At 32.4% G+C, this 15,000-nt stretch overlaps 2 protein-coding genes across 2 annotated transcripts; both read left to right on the top strand.

Annotated features, from left to right (window-relative positions):
* The first annotated feature begins 2,098 nt into the window (after positions 1-2,098).
* Positions 2,099-2,970, top strand: LOC131806986 (uncharacterized). Its single transcript, XM_059131973.1, has 2 exons — positions 2,099-2,741; positions 2,795-2,970. Exons 1-2 carry the CDS (start codon positions 2,099-2,101, stop codon positions 2,968-2,970), a joined length of 819 nt encoding a protein of 272 aa, XP_058987956.1.
* Positions 2,971-3,158: 188 nt separating this feature from the next.
* On the top strand, positions 3,159-5,778 carry LOC105261884 (uncharacterized). Its single transcript, XM_059131977.1, has one exon. The coding sequence runs from the start codon at positions 4,595-4,597 to the stop codon at positions 5,438-5,440; it is 846 nt and encodes a 281-aa protein (XP_058987960.1). The 5' UTR covers positions 3,159-4,594; the 3' UTR covers positions 5,441-5,778.
* The last annotated feature ends 9,222 nt before the right edge of the window (positions 5,779-15,000 follow it).

The following is a 15,000-nucleotide window of genomic DNA, read 5'->3' as shown; positions in this document are numbered from 1 at the left end:
AGCAAAACTACTGCCGTCTTGCCTACGGTAAATTGCAAAAAAAGAGAAACTACTGCCGTCTTGCCTACGGTAAATTGTGAAAAAAAAAAAAAAAAAAAACAAAATTACTGCCGTCTTGTCTGCGGTACATATCATCAACGTACAGTCTGTACTACGTGTTGCTGACAAATTTCGAGCTAAATTTAAAGCAACATGTCATCCGAAGCAGCTATTGAAGACCAGAGGAGGATCTTCCACCACATCGAACGTGTGGCCAGAGCCTTCGAGGCCAAACCTAAAATACAATTTCCAAAGGTTATGTACAAACCATTCTTGAAGATTTGGAGAATAATTTCAAAACATTCAAAGATGGACACGATCAAATCATGGAGATTCTACGTGAGGAATCTATACCGGAAAACGAAGTGCCTTACATAAGTGGTGATACTACTACAAGTGCTATGACTCGTATATTACATTGAAAACTAATTTACTTGATACAATTTTTGAATTTGATTCTCCACAGACTCCAACCGTTCACGCAAGTACATTCGCTGGCACAAGCCGGAACGAATCCTTTTGTGCAGGAGCTAGGCTTCCAAAAATTGATTTGCCATCCTTTTCAGGGGATTATATCGACTGGATTTCATATAGGGATATGTTCAAATCGCTCGTACATCAAAATAATTCCCTCACGAAGGTGCAAAAATATTTTTACTTAAAAAGTTCGTGTACTGGTACTCCATTGAGTATGGTAAATGAATATCCTGCTGCAGAAACGAGTTATGATTTGGCATGGGATGCTCTGGAGAAGAGATTCCATAACGAACGGAAATTAGTAGAGCAGATTTTAAAGCGATTTTTTTTCTATTCCAAACACCGATGGAACATTCAAAAGCATAAAGGTGTTGCTCGATACTACGAGAATCTGTCTGTCTCAATTAAAGACTTTGGGAATTGATACGTCCACCTGGAACTCAATACTGATCTACGTGATTTCGCAAAAATTGGACATACAGACCCGCAAGGAATGGGAGCAGTCACTAAAAGCGAGTACGTCTATTCCAACAATGGCGGAAATGTTAATATTTTTGGAAACAACTTTTCGTACTCTGGAGTCAATAGAAGAAGAAGCAGTCTCCACCACGCCACACGCTATCAACAGAGAAACGCGAAGAAAGCCAACGAAATTTGTACGAGCTCACACTATTTCTACAGTAAATGACGACAACTGCCCCTGCTGCCATAAACGTCATCCGCTATACAAATGCTTTCGATTTACAAATTTGCCTTCGACGGAAAAGAAGAATTTTGTAAATCAGCATCGTCTCTGCCGAAATTGTCTAAACTCTGGACACATGCAATTCGCTTGCAAACACACTACCAGATGTCACATCTGTCGTGAATCTCATCATACCATATTACACAATGAGTTCTCGAAGAATAGTTCGCCCCCTGCGGAATTAGCCAATACCACGGTAAATCAAACATTCCAGCCACCAGAAATACATCCACTCCAGAAACTGCAACTGTAAGTACGCACATTACAAACCTAAGTACTAGGAACTTGAATCCTGCTTTGCTGCCCACTGTGCAACTGATAATAAAACTCAAAATCGGAATTTGAAAGTGAAAGCTTTGGTCGATCAGGGGTCTCAACTTTCCTTCATTTCTGAGGAACTTTCCCAAGTGCTACCATTTCCAAAACATAAAACTCGAATTACGTTTCTGGTATTGGAGGACATCGAGCTTTAACAGTAAGAAGTCTACAAGATTCATTCTACATTCTAACTACAAAAAAGAATTTGAACTACCTATTACGGCTTTAGTGGTTCCGAGCGTTACGTCGTACATACCTACGAAAATAACACCCCTCTGTATTCCAGATCTCTCAGATTTCTTCCTTGCAGATCCAGACTTCCTCTTCCCGCAGAAGATTGAGATCCTACTTGGAAATGATGTATATGGTGACCTCCTTCTATCTGGTATGAAGAAATTTGAAAACAGTTTCTTATTGCAAGAAACACAGTTTGGATGGATGATATCAGGGTCCCCAAGGTCACAAACGATCGCAACAAGAATTTCAGCAAATGTGTGCTCTTTAGATGAGCAGCTCCGTATGTTCTGGGAACAAGAAGAACTTTTGGATATAAAACCGCAAACTAATGAAGAAGAACTCTGCGAGAAATTGTTTGCTGATACACACTCACGTGATGAAACTGGTCGATACACGGTCCACCTTCCATTCAAAAGGTTACTACAAGGTCAAGAGCTACCTACATTTACCCACACGGACTATAACGCAATGAAACGATTGAAGCAGTTGGAATCATCGTTTCAACAGAAAATCCAATTTGCCGATGAATACCGAAAGTTTATGTTGGAATACGAAACACTTCAGCACATGGTTAAGCTTGGTGAGTATCCTCACTCAATACCACACAATGCATATTTCTTTCCACATCACGGTGTACTCAGAGAGAGTAGTACAACAACTAAACTTCGTGTTGTTTTTGATGGTGGAAATCGGAGACCACCACAAACTTCGATAAATGACGAATTATCAGCTGGTCCTGCTTTACAAAATGATTTGTCTACAATCATCATACGATGGCGAAGACATTGCATTGGGTTTACTGCCGATTTGGAGAAGATGTTTAGGCAAATAAATGTCTGTCCAGAACATCAGCCATTCCAATGTATTCTCTGGAGAGATGCCACTGGAAAAATTTGTGTTTACACTCTTCGAACAGTCACCTATGGTACTACGTCCGCCCCTACTTGGCTATAAGGGTACTCCAACAACTCGCAGCAGATGAAGAAACACGCTTTCCAGAAGCCAGTCAAATTCTACGCGAAGATACATATGTCGATGACGTCATATCTGGGACGGGACAATCCACACGAAGCTTTACAGCTACAAAATCAGCTTTCGAATCTATTGAAATCAGGAGGCTTTCATTTAAGGAAATGGAATTCGAATTGCCCTGAACTAATGGAGCGTATTCCTGAGGAAGATCGTGAAATAAATAATTTATTTCCGATTCAAAACCGAAAATGTCCAAAGCACTTGGTATAAATTGGGATACCAATCAAGATGCATTTTGTTTCTCGATAAATTTCAAATTTTCTCATCCTATAACTAAAAGCAGTCTACTTTCAGATGCCTCTAGCTGTTTGATCCCCTAGGATGGATCAGCGCTACGACCATTACAGCCAAAATTATATTTCAACAGCTCTGGAAACTCAAGCTTGACTGGAATGACCTTCTGCCAGAAGAAATTCAACATCAATGGATTCACTTCAGAGAAAAGCTGAAATCTCTGGAAGAGATTCGAATCCCACGATGGATTGGTTACCGACCAACATCCACAGTTGAACTACATGGCTTCAGCGATGCTTCTAGATTAGCATATGCAGCTGTCGTATATGCCAGAATTATAACGGAATCCGGTGAGATATTAATAAACTTACTACAAGCCAAAACCAAAGTCGTTCCCCTGAAAAGTGAAACAATCCCTCGTCTGGAATTAACTGCAGCAACTCTACTAGCAAAATTAGTTGCTAAAATAAAAGCCAGCGTAGAATTCAACATTAGCAGCATCGTATACTGGACGGATAGCACTATCGTTCTTGCGTGGCTAAAAAATAATTCAACACGGTTGGAAGTCTACGTGGCAAATCGAGTAGCACAAATACAACGTATTTCGAACGTTAATAATTGGAAGTATGTTCCCACAAAGGAAAACCCAGCTGACTGCGCGTCCAGGGGTTTACTTCCAGAACAATTAGTTCGTCACACGCTTTGGTGGAAAGGCCCACCTTGGCTCCAAAATACTTCCGATACATGGCCAACTTTCCCCAATGAAGTTTACTGTGAAGAAATCAATAACAATTATGCTGTATCTTTCCACACAAAAACAACAAGTCTACAATATCCCGAAATCACACTTAAATACTCAAAACTGTCAACTATGATACGAGTGACGTCATATATTCTACGATTTTATAACAACGTAAAACAAAAATCCAAAGTAAGCAGAGAGAATGGATTTTTGAAAACTTCTGAGTTACAACGAGCATTACAATTACTCATAAAACAAACACAGGCCGTGTGTTTTCAAGAAGAAATTCGCTGCCTTACACAAGGAATGAGGGTTCCTAACCAAAGCAGTATTGCAAAATTATCACCGTTCTTAGATGAAAAGAACATTCTACGAGTTGGCGGTAGATTGTCAAATGCATCTATACCCTACAACACTAAACACCCGATTTTGCTATCGAAGCAAAATCCTCTTTCTTTTCTTCTATTTTCAGAAGCACATATGAAAACATTTCATGGTAGCCTCCAGCTAATGCAGTCCTATGTGTCTCGTGCCTACTGGGTTGTTTCTGCTAGAAACATAGCAAAACGTGTCCAACGCCAGTGTGTCGTCTGCTTTAAGTATAAAGCTCAAATATGTCAACAACTAATGGGCAACCTGCCCTCTGTGCGTCTACACCCAACCAGGGCATTTAAACATAGTGGACTAGACTATGCCGGCCCAATTAATATAAAAACATCGTCACTTAGGACAGCATCAACCACAAAGGGCTACATCTGTCTTTTATCTGCATGTGTACCAAAGCGATACACTTGGAAGCAGTGACAAGTCTAAACGTCGATTCATTTCTAGCCGCATTCAGGCGCTTTATCTCTCGAAGAGGTTTATGCAGCGATCTTTATTCCGACTGTGGAACAAATTTCGTGGGTGCCAACAAGGAACTTCAAGTCCTCTATCAACGTAATAAATCGTCACTGCCCGAGCATCTTGTAGAAACGCTCGCAAATCAAGGCACTACCTGGCACTTCATTCCCCCCGCTTCACCCCACTTCGGAGGTTTATGGGAAGCAGGAGTGAAGTCAACAAAACATCATCTGCGCCGCATAATGAGAGACCGCATACTTACCTACGAGGAACTCAGCACACTTTTGGCGCAAATTGAAAGTTGCCTGAATTCTAGGCCTTTATGCCCACTGTCAGCAGACCCCGCTGACTCCGATGCCCTCACACCGGCTCATTTTCTAATTGGTGAGGCCACCAATTGCATTCCCGAAGAAGACTTGCTTTCTGTGAGCATTGACCGCTTGAGTAGATGGAAATTGGTCGAACGCCTCAAGCAAAACTTTTGGGATCGCTGGAATAGAGAATATTTGTGTCGCCTTCAATCACGTCCAAAATGGAATAAAATGGAACGAAACATCAGAGTAGGCGATATAGTTCTCCTCCTACACGAACGAAGCATTCCGGGTCAATGGCCGCTTGCAAAAGTTGAACAACTTCACCCTGGTAATGACGACTTGGTACGAGTTGTCACACTGTATTGTAATGGCAAATACATCAAACGCCCTATCTCCAAAGTATGCCTCCTGCCATCAGATGAAGTTCTACCTAAAGAAGAGAAAATTCTAACAACATAAGAACAGTCGTTCTTGGCGCGGGAGAATGTTTGGGATTTTTTTTCCCCAAACTAAAAATACACTGCAAACCCTACATACAATTATTTTCCTCCTCAAGAGTTTGTTGAACTCTTTTCTATTCCCTTTTCTATTATTATTTGTTTACGCGAAACCAAACCTAACGGTCCCTTATGTAGGTACAGACGATCATACGAGTATGTATGTATGTACATATGTACATAGCTACCTAACAACGGCCGTCGGTCATCTCGCTGCTGCTGCTATTGCGTTTTCGTTTTGTTTGGTCGCAGCAAAAATTTGTCAGTTGCCTTTTGTACATCTGCCTGAAGCAGATCATAATTATTGAAGAAAAAGAATAGAATATTTAATAAAAATTTTGATCATGAAGATCTCAATTTAAATAAAAAAAAAATTAAAGTGTTTTACTATTCTGACCATGGGGGTCAGAATACAGTAGCAACAAAAACAAAATTCTCCTACAGGGAGCTATATCCAAATCTGAACCGATTTCAATATAATTTGGGAAATCAATTTTTTAGATAAAATCTATCACACGTTTCAAATTTCATTGAAATTGGGGATACATAGCGTGTTTGGTGCATGAAATCGGCCGAAAATATGCATGGGAGCTATATCCAAATCTGAAACGATTTCAATATAGTTTGACAAATTTATTTTCGGATTAAATCCCGTCACACAATCCAAATTTCAAAGGCATCGAACGTTCATATTGTGTTTGAGGCATCAAATAAACAAAATCGGTCGAAAATATATATGGGAGCTATATCCTAATCTGAACCGATTACAATATAATTTGGCAAACTTATTTTTGTTCCAAATTCCGTTACGTATTCCAAATTTGGAGACTGTATCTTCAACCAATCAATAGATATGTGCATATAAAATCTAAATTTTTGGAAGGTATCTCCGATTCTGATGCTATATCTCCAGTTCCAAGTGGAAATTCAAAAATGTATATAGCCTATTTACTTTCAGGCGATGTTGCAGTATATATGGAATTTTCAGGAAAATCTATTCAGCGGTTTTCGAGTCCATAAATTACAAACAAACAAACAAACATACAAACATTTTCCTCTTTATAGATATAGATATAGATTATATATATATTATTATATTATATTATTAATTATATTATTATATTATATTATATTATATATATTATATTATATTATATTATATTATATTATATTATATATATTATTATTTATATTATAATTATATAGATTTATTATATATATTAATTATATTATATTATATTATATTATATTATATTATATTAGTATTATTTATATTATATTATATTATCTATATTATATTATATATATTATATTATATATATTATATTATATTATATATATATTATTATATTATATTATAGTTATATTATATTATATTATATTATTATATTAATTATATTATATATATTATATTATATTATATTATATAATTATATTATATATATTATATTATTATTATATTATATTATATTATTTATTTATTATATTATATTATATTTATATTATATTATATATATTATATTATATTATATTATATTATATTATATATATTAATTATATTATATTTATTATATTATATTATATTAGATTATATTATATTATATTATATTATATTATATTTATGATTATTATATATATTATATTTATATATATTATATGTATATTATATTATATTATATTATATATATATTATATTATATTATATTATATTATATTATATGATATTATATTATATTATATTAATTATATTATATTATGTATATTATATTATTTATATTATAATTATTATATTAATTATATTATATTATATTATATTAGATTTATTAGTTATATTTATATTATATTATCTATATTATATTATATTAATATTATATTATATTATTTATATATATTATATTATATTTATATATATATATATATATTATATTATATTATATTATATTTATTATATTATATTATATTATATTATATTATATTATATTATATTATATTATATTATATTTATTATATTATATTATATTATAGATAATTATATTATATTATATTTATAATATATTAATTATATATATAGATTATATTATATTATATTATATTAATTATATATATTATATATATATTATATTATATTATATGTATTATATTATATTATATTATATTATATTATTATATTATATTATAGTATATTATATTAATTATATTATATTATATTATATTATATTTATTATATTATATATATTATATTATATTATATTATATTATATTATATTATATTATATTATATTATATTATATTATATTATATTATATTATATTATATTATATATATTATATTATATTATATTATATTATATTATATTATATTATATTATATTATATTATATTATATTATATTATATTATATTATATTATATTATATTATATTATATTATATTATATTATATTATATTATATTATATTCTATTATATTATATTATATTATATTATATATATTAATAATTATATTATATTATATTATATTATATTATATTATATTATATTATATTATATTATTATATTATTATTATATTATATTTATTATATTATATTATATTATATTATATTATATTATATTATATATATTATATTATATTATATTATATTATATATATTATATTATATTATATTATTATATATATTATATTTATATTATATTATATATACTAGCTGGCCGGTCCGCGTTGCCGGCCCGTAGTTTAGTCTTTAAAGCATCAGTATTTTCAGCCAGAGGTTTTAATTTGAGAGTTTAAACCTAAATAATAGATCACATGTATTAAAAGTATACATTAACTGTTTTTTAATAGCCCATCTACCCCCAAATTAGCCTAAACACACATTTTAGCCAAATCGATTCAAAAATATAATCAAAAAAATTTCCGCGAAGAGGAGGTCGAAGAAGGGTAAAATCAATTGAAAAATGGAACCAAGACGCCGGAAATCAGCGGATACCTTCATATAAGGGTTATACCAAAGCATGGTCCTATTCTTACAATTATTTGAAAGAATGTGTTGTTCTTCCTAATATCTCAAATTACCAACATTTTAGGAATTTGAAAGGGGCTACATCATTTGAGGGACTACACCAATTTAGATCGATCTGATACATACAAATGATTCTTCATGGAACCCCTAGCACTGTATCAAATTTAAATCTCTATCGTAACTTTTGCTAAGTATAGAGCAAAATATTTGAAGCCCTTTGTGTTTGGTTAAGCTATATAAAATGGACCCTAAAAACGTTTGACCTGAAACCCCTTTTTGGGATTTTTATCTATCAACCAAACAATTTTCCAAGTGTAATTTCCCGCAGTGTAATTACTGACGGAAGCGCATAGTCACCGTATAGCGTTACATGTGAGTTAAGGTTACTTTTAAGGTTTCGGAAGAATTTTCCGAGGATATGAATCCTTTTCTTTCTAAATTTTCAATTCGCTCTACTATTGTGTATAGTCCGCATATTAGAGTGCCTCTTCATATTCGGTATTTCACTGATTGAAGTCCCAATGAATTTTGCATTTTGAGTTCTCATTGGATGGATTTTTTCTTCGGTGGGGAGAGTAAGGACTTTAGATAAATCGAAAAAATGGGTGCAAAATTGGGCGTGGTCTCTTTTTCCTGCATAAAAACATAAATCGGTGTAGAACGAACATTTAAAAAAAAACATCCAAATAGTTCCTGCCGGCCTCAACTGATTCAATTACCAACGAACAACAATTTCTTTATATATACATACAAAAGTAGGCGTGGTCAGTTCCTCAGCCACCAAATAAACACTTAGGATTAGAGGGAAAGTCTACAGTATGTGGTGTAATAATTTTAAAACCGATATCTTCATTATTTGGCAAATATAAGGATTCTAGATAATCGAAATAGTGGGCGTGGTCAATATTTTTCCTTTAAAACCTAACTCGGGGTATGACGAACGTTTGTACAAAAATTATGCCCAGTCCGCGTTGCCGGCCCGTAGTTTTTGTCTATTATGCATATTTGTCAAAGTATAATTATTCACAGATATGACTGATATAAGTGTTCACATGCTGGTCGATTAAAATTGTTTTAAAATACCTGTACCCACATTTAAGCCGTGGGCTTCAATATTTAAACCGTGGGCTTAAAATGTGTGGATGTAATTTACAAATCTATTAAAAAGTATAAATCAATCTTATCCCCATGTAAGGGATCAAATTAATTGTTAGTATGGTAAAAATCGTAGCAAAATTTTCCAGTCAAATGAGCAGTAATTTGGAAATTACTGTATTTTGTATACCTCATAATTGAGGGCTGAATGATTTAAGAATAGTCAAAGTTAATTACTTTTTAAGCCCATTAGCACCTTAGATTGTGCATTAGAGTCCTCATAAGTCCCCCTAACCATGTCGGTCTGTTTGTCCGCCAAAAGGTGGACTTGAGGGGGTACTATTACATGGAGAAAATTCTAAAATTTGCAGATATGTTGAAATTTTTGTGTAATATTTCACCCCCTCAAATACACATTTTTAGCCAAATCCTTTGAAATATGGTAAAATCAGGAGGTACCTTTATATGGACACCACTTTGAAACATCGACCTACATTGAAAACTTTCTTCTACCCCTAATAATCCAAGATGAAAAAAATCGCGTGATTTAAATAAGTAAAAATAATTTATCCACCTCATAATTGTGGGCAGAATGATTTCAGAATAGTCAAATATAATTACTAATTTACACTCATTACCGTAAGATGGGAATTAATTTTATTTGCCGTTTAAATTGTAAGTTGGAGACCCCATAAATTCCAAATTTTTCATCATAGTAGAATTCAATGACGATTCAACAAATATTCGGTCCCTTGCCTTTTTCTTATATTTGTAATTTGTTCATGTTTTCATAATTTATTTCATATAGGTGTACATCCCAAAGGTATCTTGAATGTTTGGAAAGAAATTCCGGAAGGATAGAAATTCTTTTCTTACTAAAAGTTCCATTCGCTCTACTATTTTGCACCCTTTATATTTGGTATTTTACTGATTGTACTCCCAAAGAATTTTGCATTTTGAGCTCTCGTTGGACGGATTATTGTCACATGAAAGAAGTAGGTCCACGCTTTGAAATGAGCCCTATTAGGCTGTTTCGGTCATTTTGTTTGTTTAAATGTGTTCGCATCTTCCAGCTGAACCACGATGTAGGCCCTGGAGTTGAAAGGTAGATCTCAGTTATCATCGTATTTCGAAAAAGTAATTATCTTTTAACTTTGGTGCGACCGCGTTAAATTATTTCGATATCATCTATTCCGTTTCGCCACCACATAATTCGGTACTACACTTTCATTTAACCCGACATCAATTTCAAGACAATTAAATAAATTGGTATTAAAATTCGAATTCAAAAATAAAATATAAAAAACACTACAAATGTACATTAGGAAAAAGTAAGTCAAAATGGAAATACATCACATTTTTACGCGATTTTTTTGGATATTATCCTTTTCGGACAGGAGACAATTCCGAATTTGTGTGAATCGTTGAAATCAGTCCAGTGGTTCTTAAGTTATAAGCGTAGTAACTAACACAACTTTCTTTTATATATATAGATTATATTATATTATATTATATTATATTATATTATATTATATTATATTATATTATATTATATTATATTATATTATATTATATTATATTATATTATATTATATTATATTATATTATACTAGCTGGCCCGGTCCGCGTTGCCGGCCCGTAGTTTTTGTCTATTATGCATATATTCCCAAGCATAATTATTCACAGATATGACTGATATAAGTGTTCACGTACAGGTCGATTTAAAGTGTTTTAAAATACCTGTACCCATTTTTAACCAGTGGGCTTCAATATTTAAACCGTGGGCTTCAACTGTGTGGATGTGCTATACAAATCTATTAAAAAGTATATATCAATCTTATCGCCATATAAGGGATCAAATTAATTTTTAATATGGTAAAAATCGTAGCAAAATCTTCCAGTCAAATGAGCAGTAATTTGGAATTTGCTGTATTTTGTATACTACATAATTGAGGGCTGAATGATTTAAGAATAGCCAAAGTTAATTACTTTTTTAAACCCATTAGCAACTTAGATTGTGCATTAGAGTCCTCATAAGTCCCCCTAACCATGTCAGTCTGTTTGTCCGCCAAAAGGTGGACTTGAGAGGGTATTATAACATGGATAAAAATTCTAAAATTTGTAGATATGTTGAAATTTTAGTGTAAGATTTTCACCCCCCTAAGCCAAATTCTTTGAAATGTGGTTAAATTAGGAGGTACCTTCTTTATATGGGCACTACTCCGAAACATCGACCTACATTGAAAACTTTCTTCTACCCCTTATAATCCAAGATGACAAATAGAGGCCAAATCAAAAATATAGCAGAACAATATAGCATGTCATAGCATTTCGCGTGATTTAAATAAGTAAAAATAGTTTTATCCACCTCATAATTGAGGGCAGAATGATAAGATGGGAATTAATTTTATTTGCCATTTAAATTGTAAGTTGGAGACCCCTTAAAGTCCATATTTTCATCATAGGATAATTCAATGATGATTAACAAATATTCGGTCCCGTGCTACTTTCTTATATTTGTAATTTGTTCATGTTTCCACAATTTATTTCATATGGATGCACATCCCAAATCTACGTTCCCAACCAATATTCTCTTGGGGGTTAAAAATTCAATAGAATACAAAATTTTCTTTTCTGACCACACATTAGATGTGAAAGTGGACTTGGGATACTCCAATGTGGGGACTTTACTTAAATAAATTCTTATGTGGCAATTATCTGTATGATGGTTCCCTACCCCAGGGTGGCATAAATAAAATTTTTTAGCCAAATCAATTGATGAATGTGGTCAATACCAATATGGGCCCTACTCTGAAAATTTCAAATTTTTGCGAAGAGGTTATCTACCCCCTTAGAAACAAAAATGTCAAATAAGGGCCAAAAAATGAAAAAAGTGGCCGGCCAAGACCCCAAAAATAACTTAAATCATAGATGGTTATATAAATATGAAATCGGGTTGTTCCCTTATCCATGAGTTATGATCGATATAAAGACCTGCAAAAGTGATTTTAGGTATTTTGAATGTTTGGGAAGAATTTCTGGAAGGATATAAAACCTTTTCTTACTAAAAGTCCCATTCGCTCTACTATTTTGCACCTTTTATTTCAATATTGGTATATTACTTATTATTCTCCCAAGAATTTTGCATTTTGAGCTCTCATTGGACGGATCATTGTCACGCTTTGAAATGAGCCCCATTAAGCTTTTTCGGTCATTTTTGTTTGTTTAACGTGTTCGCATCTTCCAGCTAACCCACGATGTAGGCCTGGAGTTGAAAGGTAGATGTCAGGTAACATCCTATTTCGCACTTATTCAATTTTTTTAGTGAAAAATTATTCTTTATTTTGTTCACAAAAAAAAATTGACAAAAAAAGAATAACAAATTGAAAAAAGTCTTCAACTTTTTCGCTGATTTTTTACAGCAAATGTTTTAAGATCCTTCCTTACAAGTTTGTCAATAGAATGTACTATTACTTTAAAATTCGATTCCATTGAAAATGTTTTTTTGATTTTTGCAATCAGATCTCTTTTTCATGATTTTTCAGCGATTTAGAAAAGTAATTATCTTTTAACTTTGGTGTGACCGCGTTAAATTATTTCGATATCATCTATTCCGTTTCGCCACCACATAATTCGGTACTACACTTCCATGTAACCCGCCATCAATTTCAGTTCTCAAGAAATCAAGTCAATTAAATAAATTGGTATAAATATTCGAATTCAAAAATAAAATATAAAAAAACACTACAAAAGTACATTAGAAAAAAGTAAGTCAAAATGGAAAAAAAATTATGCAAAATAAAACATTACTATTGTACATTTGAAAAGTCAAAATGAAAATGTTAATATATCACATTTTTACGCGATTTTTTTGGATATTATCCTTTCGGAGAGTAGACAACTCCGAATTGTGTGAATCGTTAAAATTAATCCAGCGGTTCTTAAGTTATAAGCGTAGTAACTAACACAACTTACATTTATATATATAGATTATATTATATTATATTATATTATATTATATTATATTATATTATATTATATTATATTATATATTATATTATATTATATTATATTATATTATATTATACTAGCTGGCCCGGTCCGCGTTGCCGGCCCGTAGTTTTAGTCTTTAATGCATAGTTTTTAAAGCATAAGTATTTTCAGCCAGAGGTTTTAATTTGAGAGTTTAAAACCTAAATAATAGATCACATGTATTAAAAAGTATACATTAACTGTTTTTTAATAGCCCATCTACCCCTAAATTAGCCTAAACACACATTTTAAGCCAAATCGATTCAAAAATATAATCAAAAAAATTTCCGCGAAGAGGAGGTCGAAGAAGGGTAAAATCAATTGAAAAATGGAACCAAGACGCCGGAAATCAGCGGATACCTTCATATAAGGGTTATACCAAAGCATGGTCCTATTCTTACAATTATTTGAAAGAATGTGTTGTTCTTCCTAATATCTCAAATTACCAACATTTTAGGAATTTGAAAGGGGCTACATCATTTGAGGGACTACACCAATTTAGATCGATCTGATACATACAAATGATTCTTCATGGAACCCCTAGCACTGTATCAAATTTAAATCTCTATCGTAACTTTTGCTAAGTATAGCGCAAAATATTTGAAGCCCTTTGTGTTTGGTTAAGCTATATAAAATGGACCCTAAAAACGTTTGACCTGAAACCCCTTTTTGGGATTTTATCTATCAACCAAACAATTTCCAAGTGTAATTTCCCGCAGTGTAATTACTGACGGTAGCGCATAGTCACCGTATAGCGTTACATGTGAGTTAAGGTTACTTTTAAGGTTTCGGAAGAATTTTCCGAGGATATGAATCCTTTTCTTTCTAAATTTTCAATTCGCTCTACTATTGTGTATAGTCCGCATATTACAGTGCCTCTTCATATTCGGTATTTCACTGATTGAAGTCCCAATGAATTTTGCATTTTGAGTTCTCATTGGATGGATTTTTTCTTCGGTGGGGAGAGTAAGGACTTTAGATAAATCGAAAAAATGGGTGCAAAATTGGGCGTGGTCTCTTTTTCCTGCATAAAAACATAATCGGTGTAGAACGAACATTTAAAAAAAAACATCCAAATAGTTTCTGCCGGCCTCAACTGATTCAATTACCAACGAACAACAATTTCTTTATATATACATACAAAAGTAGGCGTGGTCAGTTCCTCAGCCACCAAATAAACACTTAGGATTAGAGGGAAAGTCTACAGTATGTGGTGTAATATTTTAAAACCGATATCTTCATTATTTGGCAAATATAAGGATTTTAGATAATCGAAATAGTGGGCGTGGTCATATTTTTCCTTTAAAACCTAACTCGGGTATGACGAACGTTTGTACCAAAAAAATTATGCCCAGTCCGCGTTGCCGGCCCGTAGTTT

This window comes from Musca domestica, unplaced genomic scaffold (assembly GCF_030504385.1).
Source record: "Musca domestica strain aabys unplaced genomic scaffold, Musca_domestica.polishedcontigs.V.1.1 91, whole genome shotgun sequence".
Classification (NCBI taxonomy): Eukaryota; Metazoa; Arthropoda; class Insecta; order Diptera; family Muscidae; genus Musca; species Musca domestica.
Note: the sequence above shows the minus strand (reverse complement) of the source record. Positions and strands in the feature narration are given on the sequence as shown.

Bases quoted from the DNA above. Each gene is read 5' to 3' on its own strand.
- LOC131806986 (XM_059131973.1), top strand. From the start codon at position 2,099: ATGTTCTGGGAACAAGAAGAACTTTTGGATATAAAACCGCAAACTAAT. The intron at 2,742-2,794 runs GTACTACGTCCG...AACTCGCAGCAG, and splicing joins TCTTCGAACAGTCACCTATG to ATGAAGAAACACGCTTTCCA.
- LOC105261884 (XM_059131977.1), top strand. From the start codon at position 4,595: ATGTGTACCAAAGCGATACACTTGGAAGCAGTGACAAGTCTAAACGTC.